General features: G+C 45.2%; 1 protein-coding gene across 1 annotated transcript in view; it reads left to right on the top strand.

Annotated features, from left to right (window-relative positions):
* LOC116965741 (proline-rich receptor-like protein kinase PERK10) overlaps nt 1-16285 on the top strand; it is a 28527-nt gene extending 12242 nt beyond the window's left edge. Inside the window, exon 2 of the mRNA XM_033010332.2 lies at nt 15722-16285. Coding sequence (XP_032866223.2) covers nt 15722-15741 — 20 coding nt within the window. The 3' untranslated portion in view covers nt 15742-16285. The remainder of the gene's footprint in view (nt 1-15721) is intronic.
* The last annotated feature ends 4172 nt before the right edge of the window (nt 16286-20457 follow it).

Below are 20457 nucleotides of genomic sequence, written 5' to 3'. Positions count from 1 at the left end.
GGATTTTCAATAAGAGTTTCAACCTCACAACACTTTTCCAAATCTAAGGCATCAACATGTGCATTATAATCCTATTCCTTACATCACAGCATACAAAAACCTGTAAGAATTATAGATATTAAAAAGCAGCTTGTTCTCTTTCCCTGCCTGCTTCAGCTGCTGTTAAAGCAATTAGCTCTACTTCTGTGAAGGATGTTGAAAATACAAAATTGGCACTTGCATGCTAAATACCTGATGCTACGATGATCAAAGTTCCCTAGGTCTGTCACCAGAGGCATTGCATAAAGCTGATTCAATGAGTAGAGGAAGAGTGTAGATACACCCTTGGCAGTGAGACTTGGACACTTACTGATTTTACGCAAACCTGGAAAATGGGCTAGAGTCAGAATCAGCATTATTGTAATCTTACAGAAAAGCACAAAGTGTCCTCATCTCACTTAACTGCTGCCTCAGTTGAACCACTGTCTGTGCTTGAGATGTGCCTCTGCTAGAAAAGTGGTATTTATTTTCCATCCCTTGTCCAGTTACAAGTTTCACCATGGAGTCCTGCAAATGCCTGGAGTACTGAAACCATGCAGAGGCCAAGTACCTGCTGCTGGACAACACTTCAGAGCAGTCAAGACCTGCGAAAGTCAAAAGGCCCAGCACCTCCAAGCCCTTCTCCTGATCAGGGTGAGTGTAGATTCAGTCGGTCAGAGAACAAGTACCTCCAACCCCATTTCACCTTCAGCCTCACCACTGGGAGTCAACTGGCCCAAGGGGGTGTCCTCCAAGTGCTTTACCTCGGCAGATCAAATACATGCCTAGTTCTTTGCTCAAGGACTTTGGCGCACTTAAAATTGAGGGAAAATCCTCCATAGATATTTTTGTAGAGGAAAATGGGGTAGAGCATTATCTTACTCAAGATAACCAGCGTGAGAGCCAGAGCCAGAGCAGTGGTTTATTCAGCACCAGAACTGCACAGCACCCTCGGTGTCACAGGCTGCAGCCTGTGCATGGTGACCAAGGGGACATTGCTGGCCTCCGTCCCAGCCCCCCGGCTCTTCAGGACAACGAGCCACCCACGGAAAAGAGAGTCATGTCTCAGCTTTGGGAGAGTTGGGGGTGTACTTAGACCCCTCGAAAATACTGTGGCTAAAACATGTTTAGAGTGGATCCACACTAGGGCACAGCCAGAGGGACAGAAACACAGCCAGTAAATGAAAACAAAAGATGAGCATACAATGGATCTGTTTATAATTTCAAAATACTGTCATATAAAAAGAAACCATAAGGAAGACAGATATAATTTGTCCCTATTATCCCTCCTGCTGAAAAAAAAAAAAAAAAAAAAAAAAAAAAAGGAAATGCTGGCTATCAATCATTATCTTTCAGATTTAGATTTTTTTTTGGAGAGGGGGGGTCAGCAAACCAAAACACAAACAAATACAAATTTTCATTTGGTTGGCAATACAGTTTTATGTGACGTAATATTTACCATCAACCTTAAATTGCTGATAAAATAGGAACTGCTGGGATTGCTAGGAAGAATTTTGTGACAGGTAACTTCCTGCTAATAGCCCCTTACACACAATGTTGTGGAAGAGAAAGAGGTGAAAAAACACTGCTATAAGCACTATGGCCATTTAATCCTTAACATGGGAATGTATTTCTGCTCTTTTTCCCTCCCTAGATTCATTTTATGTTCCCATCAGAAGGTTAATTGTGTTAACAGGAGTTACGGCCACAGGGGAAAGATGTGATTGAATGCTGAGTGCAGTTTTAGCTGATAACCTCCGAGTGAGTGAAAGGGCACAAAAAGGGGTTGATCTCCTCTATAGGGGTTGTCAGTCATTCAGGAAGAAATGCGGCTGTGGGAGAAACAGCCTTATCTCCCAGGACACGAAGAAGAGAAGCTATCAAAATAATCATGAAGCTACACTCATCCCAGGCTCCGTGTCTGTGCCTGTGGCTCTGACAGTGGAGTTAAATGCGAATGACTGGCTTTTTTGTGTGCATGAACAAGCAGACCCTGACTTGGTGCACATTCTTGAAGACCAATTAGATTGCATGAAAATGTGTAATTAACAACAATAGACCCCAACTAATTATACCTTTAAAAAGCTGGCACGGAATCTTGACATCTTTTAGCTTGATGACACAACTCGGGTTTGCTGAATTGGGGACATGATTGCACACCAAGGTTTTAGGCAAGACCCGCAGTGAAATCTTCCCCATAGATTTAAACTTAATCAAAAATGCCTACAGAAGGTCTGCATGAAAAACAAGGACTTCCCTCTCCATTGATCATTTTGGCCCATGTCTGAACCCATTCTGCAAAATTACATAGGAACTATGGTAAGTAGCTTGGAGAAGAAGGGTTGGGGTTTTTTTTAAGATTAAATATTTCCATAAGCTGGGGTTGATGAGAGTGGGTATCTGTGGGAATGTCTGCACCCAGAGCCCAGAGAGACAGGACAAAGGGCCAAAGTATATTCCACTACTCGTATACAGGCAGTGAAGTTTCCATCTGGTTTGCCTCAAAGATGCACTGTAAACGCCAGAAACAGAAAGCCTTTTCCTCCCTTGCACTCCAGGACTACCTCAGAAATGTCTTGGGAGCACTCCAGAAATGGTTTTAGGTGTTGTTACCAACTGCATCGCAGCTATCCTTTTCTACATTGTCAATGGAAGGGATGCTAAACCTCCAGAAACTGGCAGACCCTTCCTGTTCAGACTCTGGTTCTGCTGCCTTTACAATGAAGATCCTTTTCTTACATGCAGAGCTAAAAATACATATGCTTGTCCAGTTATAGCCATAATATAACAATGCAGTCTTGCAAAAGAAAACCAAGTGGATGGAAAGACAAATGTTCAGCCTTCTGCTTTAAAACTCCCAAATATAAACCTGGCTATATTTTCCCCCAAAGTTTCTAAGTGCAAAAAAAAGTTCTGCAATATTAACATCAGCAGTACAACTTGAACAAAACAACTAAAATGCTTATTGACTTGGTAGCAGGGAAAGCCAGTTTGAAATATTTGATCCTAACACCAGCTAAGCAAGTATGTGTAAAGTGTAAAGCCTGCACTTGTTGATTTCTGAGATAAAAATCAATAAAACTGTCCATAACCTATAACTCTTTGGTTTACCTCTCCATAGAGATCAAAAGAGAGTAATTAGATTTCTGCCTGACTAGCAGGGGTAGAAAACTGTTTCATTTTGGATCAAAACCTTCCCAGTGGATTACACCTTCTATCCACTGCCTATCAACACTTAACAATTGCTTCTGTATTTGACTTTGACAGAACTACCAGAATGTTACTATCTAATTTTCAGTGTAGCTGATACAGGGTTTTGCAGCTTTATTCTAGTGTCAGATTTTAAAATTAATTCTTCCCACTTTGTATTTTACATTTTTACTCTGACTGGTGTTTTGTAACAGCCAGCCTTGCTAATACGATAAATAATTAAAAAACAAAATTACAATACCCATCCGACATCTAATTTACAGCAAGCAAGAAAACCTTAATCTATTATTGATGATCCAGCCTTTGGATTCAGATATCACTCTAAACAAGCAGTTGTCTGCCTTGGATTGTCTCTGCATTTCATATTCAAATGAGGTTGACACTGTTGCATATATTTTCATCTGATGACATTTTAATATCACCAGATGCTATTGCCTGCCTGGGAGATAACTGCTTCAAATACAGCCTCCATCCCCGTCTAAGCACGGTGATATTAAGGGAGAGGCAGAAAGCAGGTCATGTTTTAAAATAACAGTTTTATAACACTCATTACTATCACTGTATTCTCACATTTTAACAGTCCCAGAGTCTTTCTGTAATAATGGCTTTTTAAAGAGAAATGTCACTCTGCATTTTGATCTTCCTTAACTCAGCAGCTTTTTGAACAGGCTGAGAGCATGAAATATCAAATAACAAATAGCTCTCGCAACAACTTCACATGCTAGATAGAGATTAATCTATTGGAAAATATGTGACAGCTTAAGTTCAAGTTCCATGTAATGAGCTGTGTTGAAGGACAGATGCAATAAATTCACGTCCTGATACAGAGGACTTTGTCAGATGAAGTCCAGATCACAGACAGCCACCCACAGACTCCCAGCACCTCCTGCTCTACTCAGAGTGAGCATTTGGAGGCATTTTGCTTACTTACTTGCTTACCAGATTAACAAATCTTCCTATTCTCACAGATCTGAGCATTTAAAAAATAAAAACTAACATAATTAAAAAAAAAAAAAAAAAAAAAAAAGTAGAACTTGCAGTATTTGAACCTGGCCACAATGTGTATTTGTTCAAAAGTACTATGTAAGATTTGAGCTTACCCTAAGTGTATGCATTTACACTGAAACTCCTTGTGAGCTGGAACATTTTTCATGGTATCTTGGTCAGGATAAAGCACCCTAACCTCTAAAAAGGAAGGTATGACTATTGTTTATTGTTTTGGCTACCTGTGGTTCCCCTGCCATCGCACAATACCTGCATACAGACAGATGTGTGCCATCTTGGAGGGCTTTATCTCTGTGGCACTATGTCCCAACACCAAGAAAACCTTCAAATGGTGGCAGAAGGCTGGAGTTAAGGGGTGTATGCTCTGCGCCTCTTCTCTCAGTGGCCACTACAGGCAAATCTATGAAAATGTCTATGTAAACAGGCTGGTTAAGTACATTCCACCCAGGCTGCAGGACCCCTCTCTCCTCTACAGAGATAACTGAGGAAGGTGGTGGAGGCAACCAGATAGTCCAGGATACCCTGCAATTTTCCAAGGCTGCTGTTCCCTGGTCCTGGGCATGACCCAAAACCTTCCAGTTTTGGGCGATGAAATCCTCCCCTGCTTAATCACAGCAGTTCAGAAGAGCAAGTGTCCCATTAGAGTTCATCAGACTGGAGCACAAGGCAGTGAGCCCCAAGCTTCAGACCATGAATCTACATTGCATGACAGCCTGGCATCATACTGCACAAGCTCATGTTCAGAAACAAGACGGATATTTTCGTCTCTCTGAAAGACATACAAACTAGAGCACAGAGACATGCCAACGTGGATGTACTACCACACTTCAGCTCATTCACACGGCCCCCGGCTCAGGCAGGGGTTTTGGCACTGCACTCCCATGTGGGATTAATAGATCCAGCACAGCTCCAGCATCTCTATTTAGTGAGCTCTTTCCACTAGGAAAGTTTTGGGTGTTTCCATGGGGACAGTTTGAATCCATTCTCTCTTCCATACCTGCAATGGGGACAAATGTCAGTGCTCCCCCAAAGGCAGAAAAAGGACCACGCTCTCTGCTTGGTGATAACTGTGTTGAGCATGCCCACGAGTAATATTGCCAAGCAGCAGGGAAATGCTCTATATTTGCAAATTCACATACAAGATGGTACAATTCGCCCCACTTCCCCACTTGCTTTGTTCCTGCCCAGACTCACATCTGCTCTCCAAATCCCAACAGCATTTTCCCTGCAGAGCCCAGCCGCCACAACGGCGGCTGTACATGCCAAAGAGCTGGTTCGTACACCTGAGCAGTGGGTTCTGGTGGCTTCGAACAGGGATGTGATTGTTTGTGAAATGTGGCAGCAAATACTGTAAACTTAAATACACACTACTGAAAGCCATTTTTTTAACCTCAGGACTATAAACTCCTTTCCCTACACTCTTTTCCGTTTCAGATCAGGTTCAGTTCTGTCTGTGGTTTTATTCTTCCTCTAGTGAAACATCTCTTTATCCAATCTTTATCCTTCATCAGTTTCGCTTAAATCCTGTTTACATGCATTAGCATTAAAACAGAGACAGTAGAGATTTTCTATGTTATATCCACTGAAGAGTTACATAGGCAGAAACAACTTTATGCTCAGGTCCACAGCACAATTTCCAAGTGGCAAAGCTGGTTTAAGATAGTCCCGTCCTTCTTCAATGCAATTTACTGGTTCCACCCACTGGATTGATAAAACTTCCTCCAGAAATGTGCCCTAAATTGCACCTGTAAAAAACTGACATACGTCCTCAAAAAAAAATATTTTTTAGAGAGTTACTGCATTGTCTTAAGTAGTTGTATTGTCAGAATGGCTCAGGTGGTTAAACTGAATGAGGAACTCTTCAGCTACATTCACCACTCAAGAAATCATTACACAAAACAAACCTGTGTTTTGCTGAAGTGTAAGATGTGCCAAAGGGATCCATTCCTCAACTGCCCCCAAAAAACAAGTCTTGATTCTAACATTTTGGAGGACATTATATAAACACCCAGGGATGGGAGAAAGGCAAAGCACTTTGTCCTCATGCCTCATTTTAAGCAGCAGCTTTCATGCATTACTGAATTGGGACTAGTGACTTAATTGTGAAATTATTTGGATTTTGACCTGTGGGAGGGACAATCATTTTATTAGGTAAGCTTAGCACCTAAGGAGAACAGTTAAATTATAAGTGACACCATCTTAACACGAAGCTATTGTTCACCTAACATCTCTGGAAAGGCGTTTGGGTACTTCATGTTCCCTGTTCTGGTCTCCATCGCTGCCCCCCATTCCTCCCCCGCCTTGTTCTTCTTTCTGCTCTGGGAAGGAGGAAGCTTTCTGTCTTCATTAAGGTCACATCAGTCAAGAAGTACTCCCTTGACATGTAACAGGCTGAAACATAACAGACCTTGAGGAGTTAGCAATTGCACCTTGTTCAACGGTGCACCTTGCTCTCCAGTGTCACTTTGGACAGCGGGTGATTGTGTGACAGATACATACAGTCCCTTTTCCATGGACACCTGGGGCTGTACAGCTGTCTGCCTCTGCCTTGCAGGCATAGGAATTGCACACAAGCTCTTTCCAGGCAGGCAGTGTTCTTAGACCTTTCTCTATAGATGCCAATTAGAAGATTAGCGTCTTTTCTCTCCCCCTCTTTGCTATTAAATAGTCACACAAAAGCTGAGCTGACAAATTGCTCTCTCTATGGTGTGGGACAAAGACAGACAATAGATCAACATCATTTACTATACTCAAATCCTATTAATCACAGATTAATGAGAACATGTCTGGGGGGGAGAAATTACCAGAATGTGGGCATATTGGCTTGTTACTCATGTAACATCTGCTGTTGCTTTACCTTTAGTGTCATGTCATCTTTTATCACATTGAAATAATGTTTGCTCCAGAAACATAATTAAGATAATGGGTCCTTCCTTTAACAATTACTGAGGTAGAGTAGGATTATATTTCTTAGCCATTTGGTTTTTTAAAAACCTCTCTTAACTGCTTTCTGAATGTTTCTATTAGTCATTATGTGATTAACGAAGATGTATTTATAGGCATTAATAGAAACTTGTTATTATCTTTATTATTATTATTATTATTAATCATCATTTTATTCATTACTTCTCTAACAAATTACATGTGCGGAAGTAAAAATAGAGATCAGCTTTTAGTTTTTAAGCTTAAAGAATTCTTTTTTGGGAGTACTAATTTTTCATCAATTCACACTACAACAGTATTGGAGCATGATGCTTCTTTTGATAAAAGTGCACTTTTCTAACTGTCTCCTCGAAATAATTCTACAGCTGAATTGCTTATCAATTTGTTCCCCCATATACTTTTCAGCCGTTGCCATTGGTAAGGAATATCGTTCAGGTCATGTGTGTTGTCTCAGTGCATTTAACTGCCTATCCTGGCCTGAATCTCTTGTTTAATTAATTCCTTCTTTTGCCTATAAGACCTGAAACTTAAAGTTCTGGGTTTAAGTAATTAGTATTCTTCACGAGGCCTCCTAATGCCGTTATCCTGAATATGGGGGAAGCTGCTCCACGGATAAATAGCAAAGCAATTACAGCCATAATAAGCTGACAGATAAAGCGGGGCTGCAGTCTACACGAGGGACTGCGTATTTTGAAAAATTAATTGGCCCTTGCTCTTCACGTCCCGAGTATTTACTGGTCTCTGCTGGCAGCGGCAGCGATTAGCGCGGGGCCGGGCCGCGGTCATTACGCGGCCTTTCAGCACCGTGGGGCGGGACAGCTCCGCCGGCCGCGGCCCAGGCCCCGCCCCCGGCCCTGGGCCAGGCCCCGCCCCCTGGCCAGGCCCCGCCCCCGCCGCGCTGCCCCCGGGTTCCTCCCGCCCCCCCAAACCCGGCGCCGCGGCTCCCGCCGCTCCTGTTACTTCCCCTCCGTTAATCAGAGGGCTGGAGAGCAGGGCAGGCCCCGGCGGGGCTTTAATATTTAAATGCCACTTAAATCTGTCTGTTAATCGCACCGCACCCAGGAAGGGATCTTGCCGCCGCGGTGCTGGTTTACTGCTGCGGCGCCCAGCCCACGGGTGCCAGGTTCCCCTGGCAGGTAGCGCAGCCTTCCCCCGAGTGCCCAGCGGCTCCCGGAGAGCCGAGGATCACAGCTGCCGTCGCAGGGAGCAGGGAAATACGTGAGGTGGGCGGTGGGCAATGTTATGGCCCTTAAATTTCAACCTTCCTGAGGGTTTGGGCGCTCCGGCTCAGCGTCGCACGTAAGTGCCACTGCTCACTTGGGATTCAGAGACCTGCGCCCTCCTCTTAAGGTAGGCATGTTAGTGACATGTTTGGAAAACCAAAGAAGGGATTATAAATTTAATTAAGACTAATGTATTACACCATGTTTTACACCCTCATACAACAGTTCAGCATATTCCCCCAAGACGCAGGAAACCAGACTAATGCCCTTCTCTGTCAGAGAAGAGTCCACCCTTCCTCTTTCTGAGACTGTCCCTCACCATCTGATGACAGGTGTACTGGGCTACTCTCCACTCCTGCAGAAATGAGGTCACTGTGCTAGAATTCTTCAAATACTCATGGAGAAGGGGGGGAAAGGGAGATCAACTTCTTTGCTTGGTGGCTAAAACAACCAGGGGAAAAATCTTGCCATCTGTTCCAGTCCTTGATCTAAGAATCACTCCTACTTCTTCATCCAACGGTTATTCTATATAGTACCTTATAGCAGGGCTGCCTACAGGAATATATTGCCCAGACCACAAGGAATCTAGCACGAAATCCTGCATTTCTTACCCATCTCTGAGGAAACATGTTCAGCACAGTGGCCTGGTTCTGCCTGAGATGATGGCATGCAGAGACAGAGGAGGTACACTGCATCTTCACTGGGCCTCAGTGACATTAGTGGGTCTCAGCAAATTTGGAATTTCTGCTTTTTAGCCCTTGGATTGGGGAGTTAACTGGAAGCATGCACAGCCAGATCTGAATCCTCCCAAAGAGAGGGTCTGCTGCTTGTCTCGCCTACATCCTGCATGACTGACCTATTGGTTATAAGAGCAGTGATAAGGCTGCTAGAGCTCTTTAAAACTGGGAAAAGGAAAGGGGGGGAAAAAAAAAAAAAAAAAAAAAGAGAGACCACTGGTGTTAATTGTGAAATCTGGCTTGAGGATTTCAGCACACTTCATCCAAGTACCTGGTGGCAGGTTCACCCTCCAGTGAGGAGAGTCCTGCTGAAGCCACAGGCTCAGACAGGGGAAAGCTTAGACATACAGCCACTATGCCCTGACAAGACCAAGGCACTTCAAGGTATGGCCAGAAAGAAATCTTCAGGTATGTGGGACTTTAATGTCTACAACAGAGACACCTTCAAAGTAGGGAGACTTTGGATAGCAGCTGCACAAAGTGGTCTAGAGGAATAGATTTGGATTTAGACACCTCATTTCTGCATAAATTCTGCATCCTTTCATGGCTTTGGTCTGTAAAATGGGGATATATAGCCTTTCCAAGCGACTATGAGGATAAAAGTATTCATGGTTTTGAGGTAATGGTGCTAAAATTCTGGTAATAGGAAGCCAGAGATAGCTGAGGGCTGCTTACTCACACTGTGCTTCCTTTCTCAATAACTAATAGCATGTCTAGGCTTTGATGTTGATGGGTAGGCAGAAGAGTGGTCTTGATTAAAAGCATTAATTTACCTCTCTCAGATAACAGATTCATATACACAGATCTAAATCAGGAGTAACTCCATCAAAATAAACAGCCCTCGGGTAAAACAGGTGTGAGAGAGAAGAGAAGCAGACCCTGCATCTAGCAGATATATGACAAGGTAAATGGGCAAACTCAAGGAAGGTGAATTATTGTTATTATATGTGCACGTTACATTCAGTACCATTAAAATCTAATGCTACAAAGAAAATGCCTTTCAAGCTTGCAAAGTATATGCAATATGTGCTGTCAAGAACTCGTAAGAACCTGTGAATGTTTCCTTTGCATATGTTGCCTTCGTTGAAGCATTGATGTAAATCAGGAGTACCTTAATTGGCAGAAAACTGGCAGTATAAAAAATATCAGGTCTGTGAGCTCTAAGGAAATTAACTGAGACCCATTGACTCAAGAAAACCTTTAGAAAATTTGAATTACATCTTAAATGAACATTTAATTTCATAATTTGTCACCTTAGATAATAATGTTAAGAGATCTATGCTGGTATAAACCATTGCGTTAATTACAGTAAAAGCCATCAAATTAAATTCAATTTCTGGAATCAATAGCATTTCTCCAAGTACCATCCCTAATGACAGCCATACCTTTCATTTGGAGTTTTATTAATGCATATGTTATATCTGCCACCTTCTTCAGTTGCGAGCAAACTCACTATATGTTAATTCACACCTGATAGCAATCATTTTTCTTGAACTTCCCTTCTCAACCTGATGATAGGATGTGTCAACACCTATAGAGTTTTTTGTTTTGTTTGGAGACTTTGTGCAAGTTTTGTCCTTTTTATTTTAAATTTGCTGCTAAATGACAGTTTCCAGTGATTTTAATTATAAGAACAGACAATAAAAATGAAGAGTAAAAAACTTACTCTCTTTGCTGCAGTGTACACTGTAACCTTTACACGTGTTGGGAAGTAACAAAATCTGAGCAGATAATCTTTTAGAAGTTTTATTTTAGAAATTTCTCACTTCAAGGGGAAGTTGTCTCATGCTTCCACATAGATAAATGACACCAATAGTTACTTACATACACTTCCCCCCCTCCTAATAATCTGCTTACATTAAGTTTAGACCCAATACTCCAGAAAATTCCCCATCGCACCATCCTTCCTGTTTATCGCATGTTTTCACGCGGCATCTAACAGTCAAAGCATCACCTCCTCCAATAGACACCCTCATGACAAACTGCCAGGACACGCGATGCTCTGAGTGCATAACACACCATGCTAATTTCCAGCATGTTTCATCTCCACAGTCTTGCCTCCCTCTACCCACCACATCATCAATGAACTTTTCCAAAGCAACATAACCTTAATTACATTTTAACTTCATCACAGAGGGAAGCGATATCTTCATTAGCTGTTGGGAGGCAATTTTCAGGTCAAGTGGCAGGTGTGATTTTTCACGGTGACTGTTTTTTTTCAGGCAAGGCACAACTAAGGCAGCGTATTAGAAAAATATACATTTTTTATTAGCTCTCAGTTGTCCTTTAATAGATTATGAAACTGGTTAGGTATTTGTTGTTTGGGGTTTTTTAATAAAAAAGCACCTTTCATATGACAATAACCAACTCTAGGAACATAAGGTCAAGATGTCCCTCCTCCTGTCACCAAATGTCAGCCACTTAAAAAACAGGTGTGTAACCTAAATCAGTTGGTTAAACACCTTCCACACACGGTGGAGAGACAGACACCTTCGGGGGCAACTCACCATAGCCTAAACCAGACCTTCTGGACAGCCTTTTTGGTCTCTCTGTGGCCCAGTTGGGACCACAGGCAACTCAGTCTAGGCATGACAAACCCACCTTTCATCTCCATGTTTTGTTCCACATCATGGATGTCCCTAAGGAATATCTGCTTAGTTTTACTGCAGACCAAAAAGCCTGTACAGGCACAAGCAACATTTGGTGTTCGTAACCCACCCCTGGAGCCCAAAGACCAGCAGTGCCACAGGTGAGGGAAGACACCCCAAGCAGAAGAGAGGGAGATGGGGAAAACTGACAAACGTGACCCTGAAAGATAGCAAAAAAATGTTACATATGAGGCAGGAAGGCAACTATTAAGGTAAGTGTAAGTGTTACCAGCCTCAAAGAAGGAATTGAAAACATTATGAAAGATGACAGGAACAAAGAACCTTTGTTGGCTCGTGAAAATTTGGGGGTTAAGGGAGCAGAATCCACTTTCAGGTGCCAAAGGCTTCCAGGACATGTGCCTAGCAGGCTGACAGGTCCTGGGCAGAGGGACTACCCATCACTGCTTAACTTTGCTGCATTGGATGCTGCAAATAGCCCTCGTCTGCCAGAGGACGGACTGTCTTTATATCAGTTGCTGTCTGCTCAGATTTGTCAGGCTGGCAACATGACAAGCTACCTGGACATGCATATCTGATCACAATAGAAGAATGATTATACCAAAACATCCAATTTTGCAAGAATGCCCTTTACATGTACTTGCACATAAAGCATTAGACGTTCTGACTACCAGTACTGTTACCATCAAAACATTTGCTCTCATGTTATTTTTATATTAAAGTATCTAAATGACTGCATGGACACTGCTATAAACAAAGATACATCCTTCAAAATATATACTTATATATATATACTGCCAGTTAATCATGTTTCCTGTAAAAAAGAAATTTAGAATTGGGCCCTGAAGTAGAAATTTCGCATGGATAATAAGTGGGGCTGCACAGCTTTAGCTGACCTGAGGTGGGGACAAACATTTCTACAACTAAGCACCAGGTGCCCTCAGTTAGCACCCAGAAACGAGGAGCCGTCTATGCTCTCTGTTGAAAAATGTGGCTTCACGCAAGACATCCAGCACGGCACGGGCAGGCCCTCGGGGACGGGCTCTCACGGCACTCGGCAGCCGATCCCGGCGCTCCCCAGCCACCCCTCTCCCTGCCCACGAGCTCCCGCGGGCAGGAGGGGGAGGCAGGACTCTGCAGGCTGCCCCCTCCTTCACCCGCTGCTCCCCACCCGGCTCTGGTCATCCTCCACTCTGATCCAAACCAGGGAGGGACCCTATGTTAAAAATAGAGTATTACTGTGTAAAACAAGTCTATCGCCTAGTATGCACAGGAGGGCATCAGAATGCTAAATTTCAACAAGTTACAATCCTAGGATTACAAGCCCCTTATTTTGACTTTTTCTTCCCTCTAAGTGTTTAACTTTGCAACCTCAATCCTGTTATTCTCATTTTCATTACTTTGTTATCTGGTCAATTTTTTGCTTTCTGATACAACTAGAATCACTGCCATAGACTCATCCACAAAAATCTCGGGATTTTGTAACACACTACCAAGAAGGCACCACAGAATGGCCTGTGTAGCTTTACAAATATAAATATATTTTACATTTTATATATTTTATAAATATATTTTTATAAAAATACCCTGTTTGCTTGCTAAAATCCAATCTAGCCCAGTATTTTGTCTCCTACAGTGGCTGCCAGCAGATGCTTGGGGAAAAGTGTAGCAACAGGGAAGCATAAAGTGGTATTTCCTCTGAATATCCTCTCAACAGTCAGCAATCTTTGGCTCAGGCAATTCCTGAGTGATGTCTTTGTATTTAATAGATTTAATAGATTGGCTTTTCCATCCATTCACTTTTGACCTCTTGTAAACATTCAGCATCCTCAGGAGACTGTGAAAGACAGTGAAGGAAAGGGAGTGCTCACCTGGGGAGAGGGGTGTCCAGGGCTTTGGGCCATATTTCAGCAAGAGCTTGTTTTCCCCATGAAAAGGCCACTGGGTAGCTGTAAGCAGGGACTAGAGCTGACGCCACCTCTTCTGCATAAATGTTTTCCCAGTTGCTTTTTTTTTCCACAACAAAAGGCATCTTGAAGAGTCTACATGAAGCAGCCCCATGCCAAAGGTGAAGCATGCGAGACCCACTGGCCTGGGTGCTCCCAAGACACAGCGGGACAGAGGGCTGCAACCCAGGTCCCCAGCACTTTAACCACTGACCTGGTGCAAAAAGAGAGCAGGGGTTGTCTCCAGAGAAAGCACCAGCTGCCCCCAATGTACCAAGCCCAAATTCAGCAAGGCTCTGCAGGGCAACGGGTTGAGGATCCCGGAGAACCTTGGGGCTGCATGGGGGCTGAAGCATCAGATTCTCAGCAGCTGAAGTCCTTTGCCACATGAAAGCGTGGCATTACAGACCTCGGGGCGGGTCAGACAGCCACTGAGAGGCCGTTCTCATTGTCACAGCTTTGAACAAAAGAGTTTGAGTTCTGCCCAAGTCCTGTGACTGCATCCCCCCTAGAGCTGGATGCACATCTGCCAGTCGTTGCTCTGCCATTCCCAATGCTGGTGCTTTGCCTAAGTAAAAGCTAATTAAGAACTTTTAAAGCTGTTCCTACAAGACTTAATATAATAACATATAAAAGAGATAACATTAATGAACACAAATTAATCAATATTAGTTATTTTAACTATTAACTGTATTACTTTAACACACCAATAACATTTTAAAGTACCTATAATCGCTTTTTAATTTTAAGTGCAATAATCAGAATCACCTGCTTCCCCTACCAGATGTCGAGGAACAAAAGAGTGTTTCCTTTTCTCATCAGGAGACCCACATAATCTTTTCACATATTCTTGTGCCCAAACCAATGAAGTATGACAAATACTCTCCCCAGGTCTGAGGTCCTTCTGAAGGGGAAGAGGAAAACCAGATATGAAGAGGCTGCTCTATGCTTAGGGAGCTTTACGAGGGAGAGCTTTTGACAATCCTTGCAAAATGCCATTTTCATGATGGCACATATGCACAACAATCTGAAAGAGGGTTTGCAATTCAGCAGGCAGTGCAGCTTGTGGGTTTGGGAGCTGGAGCTGCACCAAGACACTGATGAGCTGAGTGTGGCTGCCCAACAGCTTCTAGCAGCTGCTGATGAAGGGACTGAGAGAGGGAGATGGCAGGTTAGCAGGGAAGCACATGGAGGAAGCGACACCAAGGGCAGTACTGGAGAAACTAAGTGACATTGTCAGCATGAGGGTCCCGAGATGGTCAAATGTGGATCAGCAACGGGTGACATTCCCTCAACCTCTGCCCTGCCCACAGTCTCGCTTGTCTCAGGAGAGACTGTGCAGTCAGACTGAGCAAGGGGTGAGAGGTTTACTCTGAAACACAGAGACACAATGGCACAAGGCAACGATTTAATGCAAACAGACCAAGAGGCTGGGGTCTGCAGGGCCTCTTGCTCCTCCTGAGTCTTTGATTTGGTTAATGGTGCACCGGACAGGTTACAGACACCTGCATCGGGCTTTCTAGCAGTCAACAGAGAGTGAGGAGCAGGCATGGAATGATGCTTGCCCACAATAACTCCAAATTGCTGAGGAATTGCACAGGGCACCCCATCGTGGGGCAGGACATCCCGCAGGCAGGGCTCCCCCACCTTTGGGCTCAAGCCAGGGCGCTCTGTGCCACACTGAGCTCTTGACATTAAGGGTTTATGCAATACGGTCATTGACTGTTTACCTCAGGCCTACGAGGAGCAGGAGGATTTAGCTATCCACTTCCAAGTGCCTTGAGACGTGGGATGTCTTTCAAAGGATGTGAAAGTCCCCTGACCCAGAACATCTCTGGAAAGCTTGAAGGCCCTGCAAATAGCTGTGGAGAAGGAGCTTACTAGGTGGTTTGTGTAGTGGCTAGAGAACATCTTTGGTTCTTATTTGTGAAGAGTTTCTTGTCCATACAAGGTATTTTACCTCAATTCTGATATGTTTAATGCTTGGTTCCCTGGACATCTAAAGTATGCTTATTTTCACCAATTCTCCTCAGTTCCTGCCTGTTGCTTGTAATAGTGGATGACAGCAAATCAGCAAAAGAATCCCACAGCCTGACATGAGCTTCCCCAAAGATGCACCAGGTGACCGGGAACAACCTTGATGCTTCAGCCTCCTAATTCATCCAAATACGGATTCCTGGAAACAGGCTCTTCAGCTGTGCCACGAATGCTGGGCCAAACACCGGTGGACTTGGGCTGTGCCAAACAGTGCCGTTTTCACACCAGCACACGACAACGGCCGGTGACTTCACGTGTACGAGGAGAGATCAAGCGCGCTTCAAACAGACGTACCTCGGGAGCCCAACGGGGGAAAAGCGGCTCTGGTTTTGCCGTAAAGCCACTGCTGCCCGCCCGCAGGCTGCAGCACCCTCCGCGGGAGCGGCACTGCAGGCGAGCGGGGTTTGCCGAGCCCCGAAGCGCGGCCGCCCCCGCCCCCGCCCCGGCCGAGCCTTTGCTGCGGGGCCCGGGCGCCGCTAGAGGGAAACACAGCACCGCGCTGGGCACCGGCACCGGGCACCGGCACCGGCACGGGCACCGGCACGGGCACCGGCACCGGGCACCGGCACCGGGCACCGGCACTGGCACCGGGCACCGGCACGGGCACCGGCACCAGGCACCGGGCACCGGCACGGGCACCGGGCACCGGCACGGGCACCGGCACCGGGCACCGGCACGGGCACCGGGCACCGGCATCGGCACCGGCACGGGCACCGGCACCGGCACGGGCACCGGGCACCGGCACCGGGCACCGGCATCGGGCACCGGCACGGGCACCGGGCACCGGCACCGGGCACCGGCACGGGCACCGGGCACCGGCATCGGCACCGGGCACCAGCACGGACACCGGCACCGGCACGGGCACTGGCACCGGGCACCGGGCACCGGCATCGGCACCGGGATGGGCCGCCGCGCTGTCCCCGGCGGGGCCGCGCCCGCGGGGCACCGGCACCGGCACCCCCACCTGCACGCACACCCACACCCGCACCCTTCCCAACGGCACCGGCACCGCGCGGGGAGCGGGACCAGGGGGATGCCGCACCAGACGTGTGATAGGAGCAAACAGGAAAGGGCGACAGGAAAGTGATGGTAAAATAGAAGAAGAATAAGAACAACTGTTATTTAAAATTAAAATTAAATTTAAAATTTAATTAAGCAAAGTCCTAATAAACTGAGGAGTGACTGCTGGGAGGGATGCTAAAGTTTCTGAGGGTACACAGCTGCTCCTCTCTCTCAGACCAGTCCGCACAGCTCTTAATTTTAATTTTTAGCCAGAAAGAGCTTCCTCCTGGTTCTTTTCATCTTACCAGTACGGAAATCTCCCCTGCTGGCAGGAAACCCTTTGACCCATTTAGCTCCTAAAAAGACAGTACTGTTCCAAACAGCTACTGAATTGTTTGTTACTAAGAAGATAGCTATCAAAGGACAAAGCAACAACACAAAGTTCATGAGATTATCGTTGTCATCATCATTGTAGTATACGACACTTAGCTTGTATAATACACACACTTCCTCCCCCAGATTTTTTCTTTAAATAAAACAATGCCCAGTTCTTTACCATATCCATAAGTGGTCTAGTAAAGGGATGAAGGGAAAAGTAGCAAACGCTGCAGCTGATACAGAATCATTCAGAAAAGATTAAAATACAGCTGATAAAAGCAGAAATATTTCATAATGTGATGTAGCAGAGCAATGAGAAGTCAGATTTTTGCATTAAATTCCACATCAACAAATGCACTATACAACACCTGAGGGGAAAAATCTGTTTATACATGTCATGGTCTTTAAATGAACTGTTTTCTCTAGGAAACAAATCTCAGAGCCATGGTGGATACTTGAGATCCATGGTGGGCAAAACAGCAGAAAGAAATATCAGAATTAATAGGAATAAATAGAGAAAAAAAGCAGAAACCATATTTTTACCATTCTATAAATCCTTCTTAAATACAGTTTGCATCCTGTATCAAAGGGATAGCCAGAAATAAATAGGTTCTATAAAAGGTGACCAGGTATGGAAAGGCTCTTTCCCATATGAGAAATAACTAACCGGGGTATAGATGCAGGACTAGCTGAAACTTGGAACAGAGATGGTTGTGACAGCTCAGTCACATCAGTGGTTGCCTAAAAAGGTAAAGAACAAATCTTATTCCCTGTTTCACATAACAGAAGTATTCATTTTCTCAATTAAAATACCACCTACTAGTTTTAAAACAAACACCAAGAAGTTTTGGTAGAGCTTTCTTTTCAGTGCATATATAGTTAAATCTCATTGTTGCAGGATATTGTGGAGACCAAAGATGTGGAGAAGCCCACCAAGGCATTAGATAAACTCACTGCAGCTAAACCCACAAGTAGCTGCTAAACACGGGTGCATGGGAAGCTCCTAAAGCTCTGAAAGCTGGATGTGCCGTCCAAGAGAAGGACCATTACATATTTATTTGCTTGTAATTTTTCTCCCCTAGGTGTCTTCAGTCAGCCAGTGCCAGTGAGAGTGCTGGACTATGTGACCTGGCGTGGCGTAGCTAAGTGGGAAAGCTGGATCACAGCAAGGCTGTGATTTTCTGAAGTTCATATGAAACTTAGGTCGGAGCTAGGAACTAACTTCACACCTACAAAGCATCAAATCAGGGATAGAGCAATGTGTAATGGCAGGGGCAGTTTCCCTGCACAACTGTGTGCCAGAGTTTCACTTGCTGGTCTGGAAATGAACCAGGCAGTAAAAGCGATTAGCAGTGGAAAGACACTAGACAGCTGTAATTATCTAAATGCCTTCCTATTAACCATGTGAGAAACTAAATCCTCACAATCACATTCGTTCGTAAATGCTAACGACAAACTAACCACATGAAGTTTCATTCGATTAGTTAGAAGAATTCTACTCCAATATGATTATGTTACACAGAATGACCTAAAAAACAATAAATGCAGCCTGCCTCGGAGAGCAAATGAATGTTAATACTAGCAGACAGGCAGAGAAACCCTGTCCTTGCAGTACCAGGGCTGCTCCTGCTGCCCCCACGTGCTCCCAACAGCGTGGCCAGGCTCCCTCAGCCGATGGCAAATGTTCCCAGCTCCCTGGGCAGCCCCTGCCCCCGCTGCCGGACGATGCCGAGCGCGAGCGGGACCGAGCTGGTCCTGCTGCAGCACATCGCGGTGACTCACGGCGTATCAGCCCCATCTAGAAAACCCTGCAATGTCATAGCGAGAACAGATAGCAGGCAGCGGGAGAAATTCGCCTTGTTGATGCCAGCGCTGTTTTTCACCCGAGGGGAACAACACAGTTCAATGGATGGGGCATCGGTGTGAGAGCCGTGAGCGCAGCCCGACGGCCGCTGACCTCAGAGGCGCTGGGTTTTCGCCATCCCTGGCACCCCGGGTTGCGAAAGTGCGTCACCGGTCCCAACACCAGACGCACTCGCTCCTTCCTGCGTTTGCAGAGCACGAGGAGAGCTAAACATAACGATTTCTACAGAGATGTGAAAATACCGTGGCAGACATCAGTTTTCAGGGCAGGCTGCCTTCTTGGTACCTTTGCTGATTCCTTTCTGTTGTGGTTTGAGCCTGGTCAGCAGCCAAACACCACGCAGCTGCTCACCCACCCTCCCCTCCACTTTCTTGAAATACTGATAGAAAACCAAACTTCCCTGAATTCATCTCTTCCGAGCACCCACAGATATTAGCTAAGAAGATCAGGTCTGCTGGAAGCAGGGCTGGAGGAGCTCGCTGCGCCTGTGTGGGAAGACTGAGGACAATTCCAGCACCAAGCTGAATTCCACTGGATCTATACCAATCATAATTTCTAGATAGTCAGGTACTGCAGTGGCAAGCATGGTGCCAATGTCCAGACACAACAAAACAACGTCCATACATAATAAAATGGACCGTGTATTACAGTCCATACAGAGCATGAATCACTTCAGAGAAGATTTGTGTGCCTCCAGAGCTTAGGTACCACAGTGATGAGGACACAAGGAGAGAGCAAAAGCCTGCGCCAGAGGGTCTGTTTCCAACATGAGTTACAGAGTGTGATTTGTTCTTGGCTGAAACAGTAATCACAATTTTTAAGCATGAGTTCCCTCCATACTCCTCTATTCTCAGGCAGACAACATGGATTTCTGCTGTTTGTGTGATTTTGCCCAGTCATCCAATTTAGGGAATTCAGACCCCCATGAAACCCTTCAGGCAAGGAGGCAGAAAGGAGAAGATAGCCTCTCCTGAGAGGCCACACCACATTTCTGTGTGGGCACAAGCCCCTCCGAAGCCCATAAAAGCTGCTGCCTGCCCAGCCAAAGGGCCCCTAGACATCCTCTCGCTGCTCTTCTGCTCCCCAGCCTGCGTGGTGGACACTGCGTGAGCTGTCGGCAGCCTGGGGACAACACGTGTGCGGAGACCATAGGGCAGGCAGGTACTCAAGCACCCAGCTGCTCTACAGCCCCATCACAACACTGCAGGTGAATTCTTTATACATAATCAAATAAGTCAGAAGGTTATTAGATTTGAATTAGCATTCACTAACACAATTGATTGTGTGGATTTAGTCATCTAAATGGTCAATGCTAGGACATTTGGATAATTATTACTGTTTTGTGATATTTCTTCAGCTAATTGTTTTTATTGAATGACTCACATTTTGATGATGCAGCTGAAACTAGCGTGCAGCTGGACTCCCAAGAACAATCCACCTCCCAGAACCTCCATCCTTCCTGTAAGACGTCACGTTCAGGTCCCTCTG

Source organism: Tyto alba, unplaced genomic scaffold (genome assembly GCF_018691265.1).
Source record: "Tyto alba isolate M040663 unplaced genomic scaffold, T.alba_DEE_v4.0 Super-Scaffold_18, whole genome shotgun sequence".
NCBI lineage: Eukaryota > Metazoa > Chordata > Aves > Strigiformes > Tytonidae > Tyto > Tyto alba.
This window is presented reverse-complemented; position numbering and strand designations above follow the sequence as displayed.